Source organism: Poromitra crassiceps (genome assembly GCF_964638095.1).
Source record: "Poromitra crassiceps genome assembly, chromosome: 18".
Taxonomy (NCBI): domain Eukaryota; kingdom Metazoa; phylum Chordata; class Actinopteri; order Beryciformes; family Melamphaidae; genus Poromitra; species Poromitra crassiceps.
This window is the reverse complement of record NC_139636.1, coordinates 9076719-9099628: the sequence shown is the minus strand read 5'-3', so window position 1 is coordinate 9099628 and position 22910 is coordinate 9076719. Positions and strand designations below refer to the sequence as shown.

The 22910-nt window shown below is 47.0% G+C and overlaps 1 protein-coding gene across 1 annotated transcript in view; it reads right to left on the bottom strand.

Annotated features, from left to right (window-relative positions):
- The window catches only part of LOC310792913 (cadherin-13-like), a gene marked incomplete at both ends in the record, with an annotated part of 277855 nt that overhangs the window by 144116 nt on the left and 110829 nt on the right, over positions 1 to 22910 (bottom strand). The window contains one exon of the mRNA XM_083654681.1: positions 17419 to 17571. Coding sequence (XP_083510807.1) covers positions 17419 to 17571 — 153 coding nt within the window. The remainder of the gene's footprint in view (positions 1 to 17418; positions 17572 to 22910) is intronic.

The following is a 22910-nucleotide window of genomic DNA, read 5'->3' as shown; positions in this document are numbered from 1 at the left end:
GTGCCAGAGCAGCCGGAGCGGGGGCCATTTTCTCTCATTATCATCATTATCGTTCCACGAGACCTCAAAGCTTTCACGTGTTGGAGGGCTCTCGGTTTCTTTTCATGGCTGGCTAGTCGTCCTCACTTAAGTCTTGCCCGTATCCTAATTTCATCATCAGTCAATTTATACATCTGCTGTTAACAGATCGCTAATTGAAAGATCATTGGAACTTGAGTGTGTCTGTGTTCAGAGGTGGTTTTCATCCAACAAACTACTGCTGAACAAAATTAAATCATGTAGCATGCTGTTTGGTACCAGACCAGACCTCCTCTGTGATTCTTCAGATCTGGCAGTTTCTTTTAATGATGGGTCATATCCCTCGAACATGTGGACACTTTCGAATATCTCGGCATCTGGCTTAATTCATTCATTACTCTCTTTTAAACATCATATCCAGTCCACTATAAACAAATTAAGTCGCAACTTGGGTATATTGTATCATTCTATAAACTGTTTTACTCTTCAGGTAAGTGTTACTAAGTGCTATTACCTACACTGGATTATGCTGATATTGTCTACCAGAACACATTTGAAACACTTCTTGCCCCTTTATTATTGTACAGTTTTTGCTGTTGGGTCACTTTGTTGTCATTATTATTAGTGCATTATATAATAGCTATTATGTCATCGATTTGTTTCACTGCATTAACTTAATACTTATTTTGTATGGGTGTCGTGGGTTATGGGAATGATGTGTGGGTGGGTCGGTAAAAGAGAGCCTATATGTACCATATGTTGTCTGTTTGTTTATGTTGCATTGTACTGTTTTGTGCTGGACCCCCTTGAAGACGAGATGGTTCATCTTAAGGGGCTATCCATTAAATACATTTCTTCTAGATTTCCCATGAATAAACAACATTGTATTTAAAAATGAATTCTGTTTTGTACCTCAGGCTTCCTCATTCATGTAAAGCACAAATTATGCTCGAGCGAAATCGACGGCGCTGACTGCGCCGTGGGGGGTCGCCGCAGCTGGGCGTCCTATCGCCGCAGCTCGGCGTAGGGGGCGTGCAGCTCCTCGAAAATGTCACTCTGCGCCGTCTAGCGCCGTCAACTCCTTGTTGTGAGGAATGAGGAAATGCCATTTCCTCATTTAACGTGCTTGTCCCTCATCTAGCAAAGCCTTCTGCAGGCTCACCGGGACAATAAAATGTTCCCCCACCGACATGATTGCAAGTTCTTGGTAAACGACACGATAACGTTTTGGACGTGTTTTGAAAGAGTTACGTTCGAGTATGCACAGTCTCGCTGTCGCCGCTCGTCGGCGGCAAGGCTCCAAGTCGTGGCTGTGCAAAACCATGCCGGGCGCTTAAGGCTTCAATTTGATATGTGCGTTGACTCGTGCACAGCTAGACTTCACATTTTGACGATTTCAAAGAGCAGGGAACTTGACGTAAGAGAGTGATGGTTCCTCTACAGCTTGATGTAAGAGAGTGATGGCTCCTCTTCAGCTTGATGTAAGAGAGTGATGGCTCCTCTACAGCTTGATGTAAGAGAGTGATGGCTCCTCTCCAGCTTGATGTAAGAGAGTGGTGGCTCCTCTACAGCTTGATGTAAGAGAGTGATGCCTCCTCTACAGCTTGATGTAAGAGAGTGGTGGCTCCTCTACAGGTTGATGTAAGAAAGTGATGGCTCCTCTTCAGCTTGATGTAAGAGAGTGGCTCCTCTTCAGCTTGATGTAAGAGAGTGATGGCTCCTCTTCAGCTTGATGTAAGAGAGTGATGGCTCCTCTACAGCTTGATGTAAGAGAGTGATGGCTCCTCTTCAGCTTGATGTAAGAGAGTGGCTCCTCTTCAGCTTGATGTAAGAGAGTGATGGCTCCTCTTCAGCTTGATGTAAGAGAGTGATGGCTCCTCTTCAGCTTGATGTAAGAGAGTGGCTCCTCTTCAGCTTGATGTAAGAGAGTGATAGCTCCTCTACAGCTTGATGTAAGAGAGTGGCTCCTCTTCAGCTTGATGTAAGAGAGTGGCTCCTCTTCAGCTTGATGTAAGAGAGTGATGGCTCCTCTTCAGCTTGATGTAAGAGAGTGGCTCCTCTTCAGCTTGATGTAAGAGAGTGGCTCCTCTTCAGCTTGATGTAAGAGAGTGATGGCTCCTCTACAGCTTGATGTAAGAGAGTGATGGCTCCTCTTCAGCTTGATGTAAGAGAGTGGCTCCTCTTCAGCTTGATGTAAGAGAGTGATGGCTCCTCTTCAGCTTGATGTAAGAGAGTGATGGCTCCTCTTCAGCTTGATGTAAGAGAGTGGCTCCTCTTCAGCTTGATGTAAGAGAGTGATAGCTCCTCTACAGCTTGATGTAAGAGAGTGGCTCCTCTTCAGCTTGATGTAAGAGAGTGGCTCCTCTTCAGCTTGATGTAAGAGAGTGATGGCTCCTCTTCAGCTTGATGTAAGAGAGTGGCTCCTCTTCAGCTTGATGTAAGAGAGTGATGGCTCCTCTACAGCTTGATGTAAGAGAGTGGCTCCTCTACAGCTTGATGTAAGAGAGTGATGCCTTCTCTACAGCTTGATGTAAGAGAGTGATGCCTCCTCTACAGCTTGATGTAAGAGAGTGATGCCTCCTCTTCAGCTTGATGTAAGAGAGTGGCTCCTCTTCAGCTTGATGTAAGAGAGTGGCTCCTCTTCAGCTTGATGTAAGAGAGTGGTGGCTCCTCTCCAGCTTGATGTAAGAGAGTGGTGGCTCCTCTCCAGCTTGATGTAAGAGAGTGGTGGCTCCTCTTCAGCGTCGAAAGGATTCATCATAATTATCACTATTCAACACAAGGACAAGTGCCAGCAGCCAGTAGTACACAGATGCATGCATATACAGACACCATCATGCAGCTGTACTTCAGCTTAATTGAGAGTTCTTCACTCATCTTATTCTGAAATGCTATGGCTTGCTTCAGTGAGACAACTTCAATGAAATATTCTCCTCCTTCTCCATATTCCTCTCCTCTCCATCTGTCTCCATGGATACCTCATAGCTCTGAGTCTTGAAAGGCCTTTGTGGCCAGATGAGAAGCTGGGTTGATTACAGGGGAGGGGAGTTAGCTGGAGGTGTCAATTGGGGCTCTCAGCCTATAGTGTCATGGCCGCCCAGGGGATAGGGTGGCTGAGCCGGAGCAGCGCTATCACAGCTTTAAACATGATAAGAAGAGGAAGAGTGAAAGGGAAGTACTGAGAAGCCCCCCCGGGTCAGGCCTCATTTCACATTCAGCCAGCATTCATCTCCTCCTGAGCCATTCGAGCAGTCCTCCTTTCAGCTGGGTTAGGGGATTCATAGAGACCCTGCCTGCCTGTGGTGTTCTTAAGATCCCAGGGAAACATCTCTCCTCCAGATCTCAGGTGAAGAGGACGCCACACCTCCAAAACATTCCTGCAGCTCAGCATCTAACGCTTGGTTCACACCAGAAGCATCTCAGAAGCAGCGGATCATGGAAGCATCGAGCAGGAGCCTTGCCATTCACACCAGAAGCTCTGAGAGCAAAGACAGAGCTCCACGCCTCGCTCTGTTTTGCCCAACGCCGGTCACAACTTGTATTGACTTCATGCCTGGCTGCACGCGGCCGGTGTGATCGGTCTTTCCTGTTAACAAGGACGGCGAAATGAAACTGCCTCCGCAAGGCGTTGCTTCAGCACCAGATACGCGTCTGGTGTGTTTGAGCTGTAACGGCGGGCCGTGGTCCACCTCACAGCAGCCCTGCTCCCGCCTTGCTGATCAGATCGAGCCCAGGAGGGGGCGCTTCCCTCCCCTCAGTTCAATCTGTTCCCCTGGAAACGGTGAGAGGGGGGGGTGGGTAATCTGCTCACTATGAACCTGGCTGCACTGCCTCACTCTGCAGAGGGTGTCTTTGATTGGTCAGATCAGTGTGGAATATCCAGGAACAGAGGCATCATGGAAGTGCATCTGAAGTGCAAATGATGGGGAGGAGTCACACCACAGTCTGCACCAGACTCTGTCAACCAGACCCTTGCGTCGCTGCCGTTTATGAGTCGTCACACAAATCAGCCGGTGAGCAGTCAGTGGTAAAGCGCAGGGAGAAGTTACCTCCACTTTGTCCGCCTACCCAGGCATTTGCACCGTGTTAAGTCCGCGTTTGATCCATATTTGCGTGTGTCCTCGTAATGGTGAACCTGGCAAAACATCTCCTCTCATCCTCTCATCATCCCAAGGAAATCCATTAAGGAGCCGACAGCCAAACGTCTCCGGGGACTTGACAACAGCTGTTGTAATCTTATCTAACTAGTTTAAGTAGCCAATTAATTAACGAACCCTAGCTGACAACAACAGCTACCAACAGCTACCAACGCTGAATCAGAAATTCTGATTCTTACATAATACCTTTGAGACTGCTATGTTAAGTTGCCGCATATTAAAATCAGACTCTGGGTATGGAATTATCACATGCATGGCCAATTTCTACACAGTACTTTTTATTTTCCATGCACAAGTTGAAAGGAGGCTAAAGGAGAAGGATTTCACAGCAACGTACCATAAGAAAGCTACTGTAGTGTCTAAAAGTCCAAAAGGTTCCAACCTTAACAAATGCAAAATTCCTTAATATGATAATAGCCCTGTTTGTCTTTATATGATAAGAGAGACCAAATACTATACTTTTTTTATAAACATGCCTTGGTTTCCAAACTTGCATTGTCTCGTGAAGCCAGTGTTCATGATATTAAAAGGCTTGTTACTCTTAATCATCATGATTATACATCTGAAGAATGGTAAATTATTGAAACACTTTAATGTGCTCTTATTTCAACAAACACAAATGCTCTTGAAATATCAGTTTGCACTTAGTTACGTGTGGGTTTCTCTCCTGTTTCCCAAACAGAAGAACAGAGTGGCACTGATCTGAGATGTTCCTCATTACATCAAAGGTAAAGCAAACCCTTGGGATGTGAGACAGATATAAATAGATGGCTCTTTGTAAGGAGAGAGATTGAACGAAAGATGGGACATGAAAAGGAGTGAATTAAAAATATGGAGAAGGTAGAAAATGATAGAAAGGATCTTTTCGTTCAGCTGGCCGTCTGGCAAAATAAGAAATAATCCTGCTTCTGAAAAGTGTTGAAAGAGTCACAAAGCCTCTCCCTGGTGTACCACGGTACAAAATAGCCCCCTGCTTTCCTAAGGTATCAATCAATCTCCTTTTGTCCACCATTGATGGGACTGTTGCTAGGGCCAACAAGAAAACCAGCCTTACCTGTTGCCACTTGCCAATATAGTTAACGAAAGAATTACTGTCTGTGTGTGAAATTATATATTATAATTAGAATTGTTGTAGTTATAAATTATAGACAACAGGTGTTATCAGGCACTGGTCTGTGATCAGAAAGTGGTCATATTTCTTATAGGTAAGAGCTATTACGGTGGTGAAAAGGTTGTTTCCTCAGTGTGTAGGTGGGTGGTGGGAGTGGTGTGTGTGTGTGTGTGCGTGCGTGCGTGTGTGTGTGCGTGTGTGCGTGTGTGTGAGCCTGCCTCCCTGCAGGGTAGTGCAGGGTAGCATAGTCACTCTCCAAAGCTCAGGAAATGACGTCCAGTCAAGCAGAAAACAGGACAACAGGCTTCACCTGTCTCAGGCCTCAGCCTCATAAAGTCACACCTACTGCAAATGAAGAGGACCTTAGACTCTGTGTGTGTGTGCTTGCGTGCGTGCGTGCGTGCATGTTTAGTTTAGTTTATTGGACAGTTGATACAATACATGATCAAAAATAAGTCACGCATCATAAAAATGTCAAGGACAGCACAAAATGTCAGACTTATTTCGATTGTGGTCCTTCGTCTCGAGTGAGTGAGTGATTGTGCGTGCATGCCTGTGAGCGTGCCCATAACATGATTTTATGTTTTCATCTATGGTGTTATGTATATTTGTATGTATGTATATGATCAGTGGTTGAACTACTGGCTGTGTCATAATAAAATGATGTATAGTAACAGTATTTTTTCCACACACATTTTTCTTCATTACCGGTATCATTATTTTCCACATTATAGAATAATAGTCAAGACATGAAAAATCTAAAACAAATGGAATTTGAACTTGATCCACAATGAAAAGCAATTTAATCCTTGTCGGGTTAAGAAATTTAACGCATCTCTGAAATAACCTGTTGTGAAATGCTTTAATAGCATCTGTGTGCATGCTCAGAGGAGGTAAGTATGTCATCTGTCTGTTTGGAGGGGGGGGGGGTTGTTTTTGGTTGTTTTGACAGGAACAAATTGCAAACGAGCAAAAGCCAATGTTAGGGATGTTGTGGGTGGAGGAGAAGGCCATCAAGCCATTTCCCCTCACCGTCCATAAAAGCCAGGTGCTTCAGACTACCTCAGCAAGAGTAGCTAGCCTAATAAGTGCTCAAATAGCTAAGTTTTCTAGGCACTGGGAGCTGTGTGCTGTATTGTGCATGGGTCTTGGCAATGGCATGGTGTGTCAGGTGTGTTTGGAGGGAAAAGAGGCTGTCTTGGGTAAGCCAATCAGCATCAAACAGTGCAACGGGCGGAATTAACGGCGTTGTCAAGTGCGGCCAGGAGTAATAACAACAATGGCGGCCACCATAGACGAGATAGACACTGCTATCGAGGCTGTTTTAAACTGATTAAAAGTACCACTTAATTTGAAATCCGTAACAGCACTCTTACTCTGGTTTGAAGGCCTTTATTCACAGGGGAGATGATGTTTGTTTTTTGTTCTCCTGACTGGATTAGGACAACACGTGAGTCTCTAGTGATCGGTTAGGGAAAATAGAATTCCCCTCGGGATTCTATTTTGTCATGTCATGTCTGAAGAAGAGCGCTAGCTCAAAACACCAGATGGGATGAATTAAATGAGCTAAATGGGAGCTACAGTGTGCAGACTCTTTCTCTCTCTTCTCTGCTATCTTCTTTTGGTCCAGCAGCACCTGCCTTGAAGCTTTTTGGATGTGTGCAGCTTTGTCACAGTTTGTCTGGATTCCCCTCATGGAAATCGTTTAGACTGGAGGCAATGCCAAACTACAAGATGCAAATGGGGTGTAAGGAGTTGACAGTTCAGTCTCCAGGCTAACAGTGCTGGTGAGTAGACATTTGTTTTGTTTCTTTTATGCAATTTAGAAAAACCTAATTATACTGGTTTGTACAGAAAGAAGTAGTTACGGATTCAAAATTCAAAACAGCAGTTAATTGACAGCTTCTGGTGCTAAGGTGGGTCCACATCGTCACTGTTGGGCAGGGACCTTGTATGTACATTTTTTCACATTTCTTGTCATAAATCAATGCCATCGGGTCACCCTTCACGTCTGTATGTGGGTTTTACAAAATTTAACAAGTAGAAAAGCATTAAAACCATCTTGTGAGTAAGTCTCATAACTCCATCTGCCCTCAATCTGTCGCTCAAACCTCAAAGCTCCTCCCCTACCTCCGTCTAAGGCAGGGGTGTCAGACTCATATTAGGTAGAGGGCCGGATTTGTTCAACTGAGACCTCATGGGGGCCGGATTTTTTTATTACTAAAATCAATTCGACTCATTTATCCATTTACTTCACAAAAGAAATACCGCTCTTTCATTTTCTCTTGAAACTGCCTGCATTCCGTGTCAACCTTTCTCTTTTTCGACAGCATCTTGTTGATTCCTTTGTTTTTTGGTAGGTAGCCGAATGCGCGATTCAATTCCAGCGTGGCATCATGGCGGCTTTGTTTACACCTGATGACCTACTGACATACTTCCTTATAGTGCAGGTTAATTAACTTATGAATGAACTCTTAGCTTGCTTATTAGCCACACGTAGTTCATGATAATGGGGTGCGAATTTAATAATAATAATAATAATAATAATAATAATAATAATAATAATAATAATAATAATAATAATTAAAAAAAAAATGAAACCTGCCCGCGGGCCGGATCCGGCCCGCGGGCCGTATCTCTGACATCCCTGGTCTAAGGTCCCCCCAGGCAGGAGTTATACCCAGAAAACAGACACGGGCAGACGTGTCGTGTATTTCTGACTTTGTTTTGTTTGTTTCTGGCTTTGTCTGACGTAAATAGATCAATACAATGTTTTCTAATTATCCCTAGGCCGCACAAAAAGCACACGGTTGTCGCCCAGGCTCTTTTTTAACCCATTTGCATGGCATGCTATCGAGGCATCTCAGAGCCTGATATCAGAAAGAAACACAAACCAGGACAAATGTTAACTTATCATCAGTGGTTAATGGAAGCACCGTATGCCTCAAATGTCAGCATCACCAATGGCAGCACGCACAGTCGACCCACTGCACTTACTGTTGGGATGACCTGCATTACTGAGGGGTCATCTCTCTACCTGTGTAAACAAGACTGTTATTTATCGCTTCACATTCTGTCTTTCCTCCACTCTCTAAGCCAATTACAGCTGCTCCTCCCCACCACTCAGTCTCCACCCGATCCGGGTTCGCTGTAACCACGGTGATAAGCCGCACGCTTGTCTCTCTCTCTGCTACACTCTCCCTCTCCCATTTTCCATCTCATTACCATTCATTGTCACCCTAATTGAGCTTAATAAGAAAATAATGTTTGACATTAAATCCTTGTGAACATGTGGCCCAGCTGATCGCTGTGTCTGTTTGTTCTTCCATAGCAAATGTTGACTTTGCTATTGGTTTGTTTGTGTGCCTCGCTTGGCTCTGTGGTTCCTGTAAAAGCCTATTTGGAATCCCCAGTTTCCATCTGTCTCGCGCTGACCTCTGACCTCTCGCTGTTATGCCAAGTCGCAGTTATGCTGCACTTTCCTAAAGCATCTTTTTCCGTGTTCTCCGTTTTAATAGTACGTGCACCAGAAGAAGAAGAATTGAAGAATCAGCTTTATTGGCCAAGTATGTGCACATACAAGGAAATTGGCTCTGGTTCGCTTAACTCTCAATGTACTCACACACAAGAAGAAAATGTATGCCCAGGCTAAAAGAAACAAGAATAACGAACAAATGATAATTAAAGGAGAATTTCGGTTTTTTACACCACGGTCCTCATTTCCAGTTTAGAATATGATGTTTTACTCACCGAAATAGTTTTGCTTCATTCGGATGCCCAGGGAAGATTTTGAGCTCCGAGTACACTCTTCAAACACGCTAGAACCGCTAGAACGGGAGCCCACGGGGCATTCTGCACGGCACTGCACGCGCTCTCTAAATGACACTTTTTCTGTCAGATCACGGTTCATTATGGTTGTAAATATAATTATTTAGCTAATAGCTAGAAGCTAGGCTAACAACAACACCGCAGTCAGCGTTGATCTGCCCCGGATGGGGTTACAGTGCCCATCTCCCCCCTCTGTGAAACCACTTCTTCAGAGAAACCACAGAAGGGGGACGATACGCACTGTAACCCCATCCAGGGCAGATCAACGCTGACTGCGGTGTTGTTGTTAGCCTAGCTTCTAGCTGTTAGCTAAATAATTATATTTACGACCATAATGAACCGTGATCTGACAGAAAAAGTGTCATTTAGAGAGCGCGTGCACTGCCGTGCAGAATGCCCCGTGGGCTCCCGTTCTAGCGGTTCTAGCCTGTTTGAAGAGTGTACTCGGAGCTCAAAATCTTCCCTGGGCATCCGAATGAAGCGAAACTATTTCGGTGAGTAAAACATCATATTCTAAACTGGAAATGAGGACCGTGGTGTAAAAAACCGAAATTCTCCTTTAAGCTTTTAAATTAAATACTATATACAATGCAATAATAATAAGTGTATGAAAAATAGTATTTTGGATACGTGTATGAAAGGAATGTATGTACATATGAATATATACTAGGGAGTATTAGGGAGCGAATTGTAACTACCGTATATATATATATACACACACACATACATATATATATATATATATATATACATACACACACATAATATATATACATACATGTGTGTGTGTGTATGTGTGTGTGTGTGTGTGTGTGTGTGTGTGTGTGTGTGTGTGTGTGTGTGTGTGTGTGTGTGTGTGTGTGTGTGTGCATGTCGTGTTTGGTGGCAGAGCCAAACCAGATGGAGATGGAGTTACAGAGGACAGACTGGATGTAGAACTGGATCAGCAACTCCTGAGGCAGTTTGTACTTCCTGAGCTGGCGTAGGAAGTACAACCTCTGCTGGACCTTCTTGGTGATGGTGTCTATGTTCTCCTCCCACTTGAGGTCCTGGGAGTTTATGGATCCTAGGAACTTGTAGGATTCCACCGTAGACACAGAGCTGTAGGATATGGTGAGGGGGGCTGGGGGGCCCCTCCACTATCATCTCTACAGTTTTCAGTTTGTTCAGCTCCAGGTTGTTCTGACCGCACCAGAGGGCCAGCTGTGCTACCTCCTGTCTGTATGCAGACTCGTCACCGTCCTTGATGAGGCCGATGATCGTTGTGTCATCTGCAAACTTCAGGAGTTTGACAGAAGAACCAGGAGGGAGAGCACACACCCCTGGGAGACGCCAGTGCTGATTGTTCAGATGCTGGATGTGATTTTCCCCAGCCTCACCTGCTGCGTCCTGTCCATCAGGAAGTTTAGGATCCACTTGCAGGTGGAGGCTGGCACACCGAGCTGGGTGAGTCTAGAGTGAAGGATTTCTGTGATGATGGTGTTAAACGCTGAACTGAAGTCCACATACAGGATCCTTGCATACCGGTATGTCCGCGGGAAGTCGAGATGATGTAGTATGTGATGCAGTCCCGTGTTGAGTGCATCATCCACCAACACCAACGGTTTTTGCATCCGTACACTCAAAAACCCTGGCTGCTACATTTGGATCACGAAGTGGTCGACTTTATCGATTTTAACTTTTTCAATAATATTTTGATAGTGTATGTAGTGAGTGACCTTCCGGAGAGGGTGGAGCATCTCTCTGCCAATAGCAATCAATCATCATTACACTGTCAGAAAGGTGCGAGCGGAAGGAGGGGCGGGCCTGTCCAATATAACCTTGTCTGTCTGCACAGACACAACATTGTTGCAGCGTATTGACAAAGTCACTAAAGAGAGAGTGCACAGCTTAAACACACACACAGCAAGGCATGAGGTCTTGAGCACAGCACCTCCGGAGGGCATGTATTGACTAGCAGTCAGCTGGACAGACAATAGATTGACACGTACGGCCGGATGAGAGGGATCACACTCTGAGGAGAGAACGAGAGAATCTATATCCAAAAGAAGTGCCTTCAGTGGAAACATCACGGTGTTCTATCATCTGAGTTCTCTTGATGGATAACAGAGTTGACATTTACTGACATTTGCTACAGTACGAACGTTCGACAATACAGGCTTAGATACTTTAATAGAAAACCATCAGGGAATGGAGATTAAGCGTCGTGATAACTTACATGTGGGCGATCAATCAGTGCAAACGAATAATGGACATCTCAGCACCGACGTGCACCTTCCTGCATGTGGGTGACGGTGACGCTATGATCGCGCATACGCTATATTTAACAGGCATTTCCTACATTCGTTTGTGACGGCGTGCCATTAGTTTGTTGAACTGTGCGTGTTTGTAGACATCTCTTGTTTTCGCATTAAGTCCACGTCCTGTACTGTACGTGCAAACTTGAATGAGAGAATGTTCACCGCGATGCAGAGCTGGTGAACCTGAAGAGCGAGCTGGCCAGACAAGCAGCTGCATCAGCCTGGCTATCCCTCACTCCATGCTAATGAAGGTAAGCTTGCCCTACTCTCCAGTGACACCTTACTTCAACAGTATGTTTACATCTACCGCCGAGACAAACGAGTGCCTAACGTTAATGATATTGATGGCCGGAGCGTTTGGTGCCGTGACGGTGATAAAGAGAAAGACGTCGGGCGGACAGATCCACTTTCCCTTTAAGCCATCTTTAGGATAATGGAGATTTTAATCTACCTCTGAATATTTCATGTTTCACCACCACACAAGCCTTTAGCTACAGTGGGCGAGGAGACTGTAACGACATCAGACGACCACTGGGCACTATAAAAAGAGATAGTGTCAGGGCGTGTGGGTAGTGTAGTGGTAAAAACACTCGCCTATATCACCGCAGATTCCCGGGTTCAATTACATCCCGCTTGATCACATGTTCATACAGACACAATTGGCCATGTCTGGTTGGTCGTGGCGCCTGTTCGCGGGGGAGGGGAACTGGGGGGTATAGCATGATCCTCCCAGGCTGCTACGTCCTGCTGGTGAAAGTCCTCGCTGTCAGGTGAAAAAAAAAGAAGCGGCTGGCGACTGCACAACATGTATCAGAGGCAGCATATGCTAGTCTACGGCTCTCCCCAGATCAGCAGAAGAAGGGGTGGAGCAATAACCGGGACAGCAGGATGAGGCTAAAAGCGACAAGTAACTCGCCCAGCTGATTTCTCATGGACCCCTTGCGTGGGATTCCATGGACAACATCTCTCACAAGCACATTACGCGGCTGCTAATGTAGCAGCACGTTGGTGTTTGAATGTTGATGATATGTATGATTTTTCTTTCCTTTCTTTTCCCGTGTCTTCATTATCTGCACAGTGTCGAGCCATCAATAAAAAGCCAAAGCCACGTTTGATGGTGGACGTTTGTTCTGAGCTTCTCCTGATGATAAGAGACCAAGATGCCGCTCAGGACAAGAGAGAGAGTCAGAGAGAGAACATGAAGTGCCATGGCAGCTTGTCTTCAGGGATAATTAGATTGGAAATGATGACCATAATTAGTATTGGCCAGAACACAATGAATGTCATAATTAATGTGAGAAGCTAATTGACTCCAGGCCATGGGTGACATATTGGACTGGTCCAGCTTTTCTACCGCGATGGAATTATTTAGTCATTCAACCAACCATTCAAACCTTCAATTAAATCTCACTGCACTTTGATGGTGAAGCCAAAATCACACTTTTGTATGATCGAGGTGACTTTTGGATAGGAGACATAAACGATGCAATTATTTTAAATGATGACAACATTAAGATATAGTTTAATAGATCAGCAGCCCTGCAGTGCTCCTCCTCACTGGTTCATTAACACCCTGACTTACCTCACTTCTCTCTCTCTCTCTTTCTACTTCCTTCCTTCCTGCCACAAAATGAGCTGACTCTGCAGGGCTGATGGCAGAGGGGTTGGCAGAGCTGCCACAAAGTGAGCCGACTCTGCAGGGTTGATGGCAGAGGGGTTGGCAGAGCTGCCACAAAGTGAGCCGACTCTGCAGGGTAGATGGCAGAGGGGTTGGCAGAGCTGCCACAAAGTGAGCTGTCTCCGTGGGGTAGATGGCAGAGGGGTTGACAGAGAGCTTTGCAGCGCTTGTTAAGATCTTGTCAGATCTTCCAGGCGTCCAGCGGCGGCACGGTGACACTCTGCATATCCGAATGGGCAAGTGAGCTCTTGTGTCAGGGACGAGTATGATGTGACGTCTGTGCTCGAATGAGCAGCGATCCAACACCTCTGATATCTGCATACTGCTCTACAGTCCCTTTGCGCTTCTTCAAGCTACTCTCTCTTTATCCAGACTACCCTCCTCCCTGCCAGTCTTCCTCCAGACTACCCTCCTCCCTGCCAGTCTTCCTCCAGACTACCCTCCCCTGCCAGTCTTTCTCCCGACTACCCTCCTCCCTGCCAGTCTTCCTCCAGACTACCCTCCTCCCTGCCAGTCTTCCTCCAGACTACCCTCCTCCCTGCCAGTCTTCCTCCAGACTACCCTCCTCCCTGCCAGTCTTCCTCCAGACTACCCTCCTCCCTGCCAGTCTTCCTCCAGACTACCCTCCTCCCTGCCAGTCTTTCACCCGACTACCCTCCTCCCTGCCAGTCTTTCTCCAGACTACCCTCCTCCCTGCCAGTCTTTCTCCCGACTACCCTCCTCCCTGCCAGTCTTTCTCCAGACTACCCTCCTCCCTGCCAGTCTTTCTCCCGACTACCCTCCTCCCTGCCAGTCTTTCTCCAGACTACCCTCTTCCCTGCCAGTCTTCCTCCAGACTACCCTCCTCCCTGCCAGTCTTTCTCCAGACTACCCTCCTCCCTGCCAGTCTTCCTCCAGACTACCCTCCTCCCTGCCAGTCTTCCTCCAGACTACCCTCCTCCCTGCCAGTCTTCCTCCAGACTACCTCCTCCCTGCCAGTCTTCCTCCAGACTACCCTCCTCCCTGCCAGTCTTCCTCCAGACTACCCTCCTCCCTGCCAGTCTTCCTCCAGACTACCCTCCTCCCTTCCAGTCTTTCTCCAGACCACCCTCCTCCTTTCCAGTCTTTCTCCAGACTACCCTCCTCCTTTCCAGTCTTCCTCCAGACTACCCTCCTCCCTGCCAGTCTTCCTCCAGACTACCTCCTCCCTGCCAGTCTTCCTCCAGACTACCCTCCTCCCTGCCAGTCTTCCTCCAGACTACCCTCCTCCCTGCCAGTCTTCCTCCAGACTACCCTCCTCCCTTCCAGTCTTTCTCCAGACCACCCTCCTCCCTTCCAGTCTTTCTCCAGACTACCCTCCTCCCTGCCAGTCTTTCTCCAGACTACCCTCCTCCCTGCCAGTCTTCCTCCAGACTACCTCCTCCCTGCCAGTCTTCCTCCAGACTACCCTCCTCCCTGCCAGTCTTCCTCCAGACTACCCTCCTCCCTGCCAGTCTTCCTCCAGACTACCCTCCTCCCTGCCAGTCTTTCTCCAGACTACCCTCCTCCCTGCCAGTCTTTCTCCAGACTACCCTCCTCCCTGCCAGTCTTTCTCCAGACTACCCTCCTCCCTTCCAGTCTTTCTCCAGACCACCCTCCTCCCTTCCAGTCTTTCTCCAGACTACCCTCCTCCCTGCCAGTCTTCCTCCAGACTACCCTCCTCCCTTCCAGTCTTTCTCCAGACTACCCTCCTCCCTTCCAGTCTTTCTCCAGACTACCCTCCTCCCCCTCCAGTCTTTCTTGTCTCCTCTCGTCTGTCTCAGCTGCCATTGTGTCGTCTAGCGACTCTGTGCTGAGCTAAACTTTTCCACAGAGCTGAACAGAGTGAAATCTTTATGAGGAAAGTCCCCAAATCCCCGTTCTCCACTCGACTCTCTGTTTTGCCATCCCTCCTCCTCCACCTGCCTTCTCTCTTTGTCTTCTTCCCCTGAGTCCGTGCCAAGTGGGCCCAAATAACTTTATTTCACTGAGCTGAACATTTGGAGGATATGAAAAAGACCTATTAAATAAGCTTTCTGGGGCAAGACACCACAGGTGGCCCGGAATATTCTGTTAACTGCTTTATTCAAAGTCAATTAGTTGAGTTTATTTAAAGTTTTCTATGTCTAATGCTGCATTCCAGATAACTCGGACCTTGGGATTTCCTGACCTACTAGTGGTGGGAATCACCAGATGCCCCACGATAAGATATTATCACGATACTTAAGTCACGATACGATAGTATTGCGATACGCTCGTATTACGATATATTAAACATTGTGATGTATTACCTTTTTTCAATTGTAAATGATGACCGCAAAGAAAACAAATCTACATCTGTTTTATCTAATGAGATCAAGTTTCCAGTATGTTCATCTCACTTCAATCATTTTTATTGTACCAACACTGATAAACAGTCATAAATGTTGCATGCACTTGACAATTCATATTAGAAAATATCGCGCGATACGATATATTGACACACAAAATATTGCGATACTATGCTGTATTGACTTGGAAACTCGGGGGGGAAAAATCTACCCCGACTTCAGGGAGAATTGTCTGACGTCACCCGACAGACAACAGTGTTGTGCAGCTGGAACGCTTAGGGCCTGTGTCCACCTAGCGTCTTTTCCTCAGGTCCAGCGTCTTTTTTCAGTTGTTTCCAATGGGGTGAGAGCGTATGCGAGCGCACACGGACGTCTAGAGAAAGTGCACAGCTCCCAGCGTCTTTTTTCGGCGTTTTTGTGCGCCCGCTCCCAGCGCTTCCAGCTGAAAATATTTTAACTTTCAGAAAGACGCTGGTGTCGGCTGCTCCTTTTCTGGTAACTAATCATATGGAAAAACTATCGCAACAGAGACAGAACGGCTCAATTGTGGGAGCAGATCGGCTAGACACTTAATATTTCTGGTGAGTGTTGTGCTTACTGCTTTTAATAGCGTAGCCTACCTGTGTTGTTAGCATGCTAGCTGTCAGCTATCAAGCTGAACTAACGTTACTTGCAGACTGCTTCCTTGTATATTGTGCGCTGGGATCAGCATTCCCCAGCGCACTCCCAGCGATTAACGTCGGAAAAATACGCTAAGTGGACACAGGCCCTTAGAGTGTCAGAGGTGGGACTTTTCAACTGGCAAATTGTCGCCTCCGAGTGGTAAGTAAGTTATTCAAGACTCGGTCGTAGGGTTTCAAAGGTGCATGTAGACATTTTAACCTGAATTAGACCTTAACTGGAGTACGGTCCATGCATGTAAACTCCCCCCTCCTCCTCCTCGCACATCTGTTGGTATTTACAGAGTGAATTATTTCGGAATATTTATAAAAGCCAGTTGGCTTATCAACAGCTTGCATCCAGCTCAGCGCCCCCCTCACTCACGTCTAGTTTCAGAAAATAGGATAAGACTTAAAAAGCAGACTGTCTCTGTCTCCTCCCTTCCTCTCTGTTCTTGGAGGAAATGCTTTCGTCAGGCAGACAAACCCCCCTGAGGCGTCGAGCTCAGCAGCACCTCAGACGGGCTCTGATGCTCTTTTATCATAGAGACAGAGAAGAAGAAAAACAGCAACTTCTAACTGATATCATCAATTCAGCCATGAGGAAAGAAGTCCATCCACTCTTCAAACACACTGCCAATCATATATGCATAGTCGGGGCGCAATCAAAGTGTGCTCGCACAAATCAACATCTCAGAGGATCTGCTCAGTTATCGACACACGCCAGCGGCTCGCCCGCCAGGCAAACGCACCGATCAGGGCGGTGCGAGCGAGCTGGTGATTTTTGAAGAGATGAATCCAAGTCTGAGGGTGCTTGTCCTTCAGATTCTTCAGCGTAAATTGACCGAGATGAAGAGGAAACAATGTGAAACAGGAATTATGTCGTCAACGCGCCGATTTCAGCAGCTGGGCATGGAAAAGAACAATCATGTGAAGGAATTCAGAGAAAGAGAGAGAGTGCACATGTAACCTAGTGAATGTAGTCCTCGTGAATCCAGAGTAAATTGGTTAAACTCACTCCCCCAGCAGTGTTGGGCAGTAACGCATTACTTAGTAATGCGTGAGTTAGTAATGCGTTACTTAGTAATGGGTTGCTTAGTAATGCGTTACTGCCCAACACTGCTTCCCAGTGTAAAGGCCCGTTAAGCAGCTCCGCCAAGGCAGCTTAGCTCTCATGGCATAGTGCGCTTTGCAAGCAGGAGGTCGGTGGATCGAATCCCACCGCTGGGCAAGGCCCTAACATGGGTGGCTGCCAGTGCTGTCTACACAACACCGGTTACACACACAGGTCGATAGAAAGAGAGATGTACACACACACACACACACACACACACACACACCTGGTAGGAGTCGATGACCTCACGGTCCAGTGAGCGGCTGACAGACACGTCTCCTGTGTCCATGTTGATGCTGAACAGACCTCTGGGCTCCTGGTCAGCGCCAGGACCCGTCAGCCGAAAGATATAGTTCCCCGGCTTTGCTGAGGAAATCACCTGCGCGCGGACACACACACACACACACACACACACACACACACACACACACACACACACACACACACACACACACACACACACACACACACACACGACTGGTTCTATAGGTTTTGTTCTTTTTTGAAAACCAAAGTACCGTATAATGAAAAAACTGTTTTCCTTCAAATGTGTTGATACATATTTGATAAGATGAACTTGCTGTGTCTAGAATGTTGATGCAAATCCCTGATAGCTAACAATTAAACATTTATTTCAGACAAGCCTTTGATTTAATTGCATCAGTTGACAGTTGGCAAAATCCAAACTTTCTCGTTTTACATGAGTCAAATTTAAATTTGACTCAATTTATTGAGTCAAAATGACTACATGAGTCAAATTTTATTTGCTAACTGTTTATCTACAGTAGCAACACCTGGGGAACCGACTAATACCTGGAACAAGCGTAACCAACCCGTCGGCTTCTCGTGCAATGAAAACGTTGTTTGCTGTTCCAGTAAATAGGACGAAGCTTGGATACGAGCCGGTATGGGTGCACGGAAGTTAGTCCGCTCAGCTCTAGAAGCTGAAGTAGCGAGTTAAACAACGTTACTGTGCTGCTTCATCAAACAGCTGTGCAGGTTGGGTAGAGGATGAATTTACAACATGTGATTAGATTTGAGCCGGTTTTAATGCACACCTGCCGGCCAATCAGAAACGAGTATTCACCCAGACCATATGGTATGAGCCTCACTAATTAACTCAGAGCATTACCCATGCCTCACTAATTACCGTAAGTGTGAACTTCAGGTAGGTCATCAGTTGCTTTCAGAGGTTCTTGCCTTTAGGCTGCGAGAGGAAGTTGCAGAACCAAACCAACAACGAGTCACTGTGAACTGATCTGCTGGTCGTGTTTCTGACCTCTCACATCGTCATGTCTGTCCTATTTGAAAAGGGGCTGAAGTTTGGGATGGATGTACTCACATGAGACTGTCGTATAGCCAGCAGCATCCACAGGTAGCCCAGCATCACGTATAGCCAGTAGCATCCACAGGTAGCCCAGCATCACGTATAGCCAGCAGCATCCACAGGTAGCCCAGCATCCCCGTATAGCCAGCAGCATCCACAGGTAGCCCAGCATCACGTATAGCCAGTAGCATCCACAGGTAGCCCAGCATCAGCGTATAGCCAGCAGCATCCACAGGTAGCCCAGCATCCCCGTATAGCCAGCAGCATCCACAGGTAGCCCAGCATCAGCGTATAGCCAGCAGCATCCACAGGTAGCCCAGCATCGGGAACAGACAGGTCGAGACAGGACAACACAAACAGAAACACACCAGAGATTTAGAGAGGTCTTGCAGATCACCATAGATGTTGAGGTCAGGCCAGATATTAGAAAGGGGAAGAAAATGTAAAAGCGAAAATGCTGAAAACATTCAACTTTGTACACGTATTGAAACTATTGTAACAGGTTTTCTGCTTAAAAGAAGAAAAGAAAAAACAACCCATGCATACACAGAATAAGGAGGAATCAGCGTGACGTCACGATGACAACAAACACACCGGGTGTCTCTGCGCGGTGTTACGTGCAAATCCACCCTGATGTGCGCCCCCCCTATGTAAACACATGCACTCGCACTAGGCACTGGAACATAGCTAGCTGTTAGCTGTACCAGCTCTGATATCTGTTGGCTAGTTGTTGATATTTATAACAATATTGTGGCTCTAAAAATATCGTTTGCCATCTACGCGGTGAGACTGTCATGGCCGCGACTTCCGTTCCACTCCTCACTCTGCTGCACGTAACCCCTGTATCCACCCAGTAACGCCGTTTGTTTACCAAAATTCTGATCAGCTGATCCCTCGTATATAGCATGTTTACTTTCGCCCTAAACAGCCCTTGATGCCCTGCCAGGTGATGTATGCTTTAGTGTTGAGTAGTACAACTTGTGCGCTGTGACGTGCGTAGAGGATCTAAACGCTCTCTCTGCGCTGTGCCTGGGGGAGGTCATCTTTAATGAGCAGGTGCTTTACACGCTGCGCGGGGCGGCGGCTAAACTGAAGCTGTTTCTTCTCCCTCTTGAAAGTGCAGAGAGATGAGACTCCACTGTTACTGTTACCAGCACCTGGCAGACAGAGCTCAGGGCCTTACAGCCTCTCTACCTGCCGTTTATCTCTGAACCCTGCGTTCTCTACCACTCACTCTCTCTCTCCCTCCCTCCCTCTCTCTCTCTCTCTCTCTCCCCCCTCTCCCTCCTTCTCCCCCCCTCTTTCTCCCCAGCTTGTTACTCTCTGAATCCTGGCTCGTCTGCGAGCCATACATCTCTCGCTCCTCATTCATCATGTTCCCTCTCCCTGCTGTATACATCGCTCCCTCCCTCTCTCTCGCACTCCCCCCTCTCTCTCTCTCTCTCGGTCTCTCTCTCTCCCTCCCCAGCTTTTACTCTCAGGTTGTTCCTTGTTACTGATAGAGAGTGCAATCATCCAATCCCCTCAACTCAACTCAAAACAATAGCCAATACCAACAAGAGGATACACTGTTTGAAAATGGCAGGGCCATTTTGCACTTTTGACTTGGGCGCTAATTGCATAATCGGCTGTGCTGCTCATCCCACACATGCAGGATCCTTACAAATGAGACAGTGCTGTAAAGGGAAATGAGCAGGCTTTCCTATCCACCTTATTTCTAGCTGCCATGATGCCTTATGGCTGCTTCTTCCAGTGTCATCCTCCCAGCCCCCCCCCCTACCGTTATGTTGCTGACAGCTTGACACCCGTCTGTACTGTAGCTTAAACGATGTTTCATAGCTGCAGGCGAATGGAGCAAATCAGGTCCAGCTTGGCAAAAATCTCATCGATAAATATCCAGAGTTGCTCTAAGAGCAACAGAAATAGTGCATGTGATAGATACAATTATTACATTCCCTCAAATAAGTCGTCAAACCAGTTATTTATTGTGACAAGCAACTCCCCGCCCCCCTCCCAGCGGGTTTAACATGACTTGATTGTTGCAGCTTACGCATCTCCTCGAGCAAATGCGCAAGCTGCAACAATCAAGTCACGTTAAACTGGACCTTGTACCCATAATTATTTTACAGCGGGGCATTCAAAAATAAAGTTGATAAGATAAGATAAAATACTGAGGATACAGTAACAGCAGATATATGATCATCCAAACATTACATACAAACTTTTTTTGAGGAGTTTATACAGTATATAGATTATGACTGTTCTTGACCCAACATGATTCTAAAATGAAATTCCTTGTGTCAATTCCATTATGCATAGTCAAGGTCATGTGGGAAAAAATCTAACAAATGATGATTATTATTACATTACATATTTTGTTGTTCTCATTTTCGATATTGCCGCAGCCAAATGCAAATCTCTACTACAATTACAAAATACCAGGCTCCAGGCGCATGTACTCGCATTCGCCCTGTCAAGCCCTGCCCCGCTGCTGCAGCTTGGTTGGCTGCCTTGCTGTATTTCCGTCTTCAATTGGTCTATTTTGATTTTGGCCCCTCCTCTCGTCTTGTCGTTTGCCATGTCCTGACGCCAGGTATCCCAGCATGCTTTGCAAGGTGGTGAGCGACAGACGGCAGTGAGGGAAGGAGGGGCCCATTTCAAAATCGACCAATTGAAGAGGGAAATAGAGCAAGGCAGCCAACCACGCTGTAGCAGCGGGGCAGGGCTGACTGGGCGATAGCAAGTATACATCGCTCAACGCTTATGTTGGTGTGTAGGGCCCGTCAGAGGTCGCATTGCTGTTCAGAGACACAGAGGACTCAGGACTGCCTGGGCTGGGCTAGCAGCTAAATGCTAACTATGCTGAATGGGGAGAACGGGAGGATTTCCCCCATGCTGACCCATTGACCACGCGTCTATGACGAGACACCGCCTGAGTGTACAGGGCAGGCTCCATTAAACTGAGACCACTGACGCAATTAAAGCAACTGACAGTAGCAGGCTGGTAGCAGGGCACTGCCAAGGTGGCCTTGGGGATCTTAGGGCACAACGGCCAGAGGGAGGGGCAACAGAGGGCCATGGCCTCCATGTAATTCCCACCCTGGTCGGTGTGTTTTGGTCTCAAGTTACACAGAGGCAGACAGAGAGAGAGAGAGAGAGAGAGAGAGGGCATGAAACTGACTGTGTCAGAGAGAGAGAGAGGGAAAGATGGCTGATAAAGACACAGTAACTTCAGCTGAAGAGGGACTGAAGTGTCAGGAGAAGTTTGCTGTGATTAGGAGACGTCTGTAGGGAGAGCAGTGTGATAAACACACACAAGCACACACACACAGACACACTCTTGTGCACGTGCTGGCACACGCTGGCAGACGTGCACTGTCTGTGCTGAGTGTGTCTCCCTGTGTGTGTGTCTCCCTGTGTGTTTGTGTGTGTGAGTGTGAGTGTGAGTGTGTGTGTGTGTGTGTGTGTGTGTGTGTGTGTGAGTGTGGGAGGCCTTACGGGAGTGTCTCACCTCTTTCTGTCAGCTCTCATCACAGCCAGGCAGACATGAGAGAGCAAGATAACAGGAGGCACAGCACCATGGGACGCTGGCACAAAACAATTGCCACCTGGATGTGTGTGTGTGTGTGTGTGTGTGTGTGTGTGTGTGTGTGTGTGTGTGTGTGTGTGTGTGTGTGTGTGTGTGTGTGTGTGTGTGTGTGTGTGTGTGCGTGTCTGTCTGTCTGTCTGTGTGTGTGTGTGTGTACGTGTATGTGTGTACGTGTGTACGTCTGTGTGTGTGTGTGTGTGTGTGTGTGTGTGTGTGTGTGTGTGTGTGGTGTGTCTGTGTGTCAGGATGGGAGCACTAAACCTGCCTGGGGATCACAGATCATGTCAGCATTATTTGCATGGTGTGCTGCTTGTATCTTGCAGCTGTGGAATTGCCACACACACACACACACACACACACACGCACACACACGCTAAAGTACCACTCTCTCCGAAGTTTTGTGGTGTAGCTGACAAAAATAGAGTGTACTGTATAGTCAGAGTGTGTTTCTGTGTCAGGAGAAGTGTGTCTGTACCAACAGATTGTATAGACGGCCCAAAGGAGCTCTTCACACTTCTCAAACATCATCACAGCCAGTCATTACTTGGCGCGTGTGTGTGTGTGTGTGTGTGTGTGTGTGTGTGTGTGTGCAGCAGCATCCCTCAGTGGCACTTCAGTCATCTCTATCAAGGTCATACTGTAGGCTACAGCCAGCTGCTCATCACAAGCACTGGTCATGAGAGGACTCCTGGGACAGAGCGAGGCAGAGAGAGAGACACACCCAGAGAGAGACAGAGAGAGAGACACACACAGAGACAGAGCGAGGCAGAGATAGAGACTCACACACAGACAGAGCGAGGCA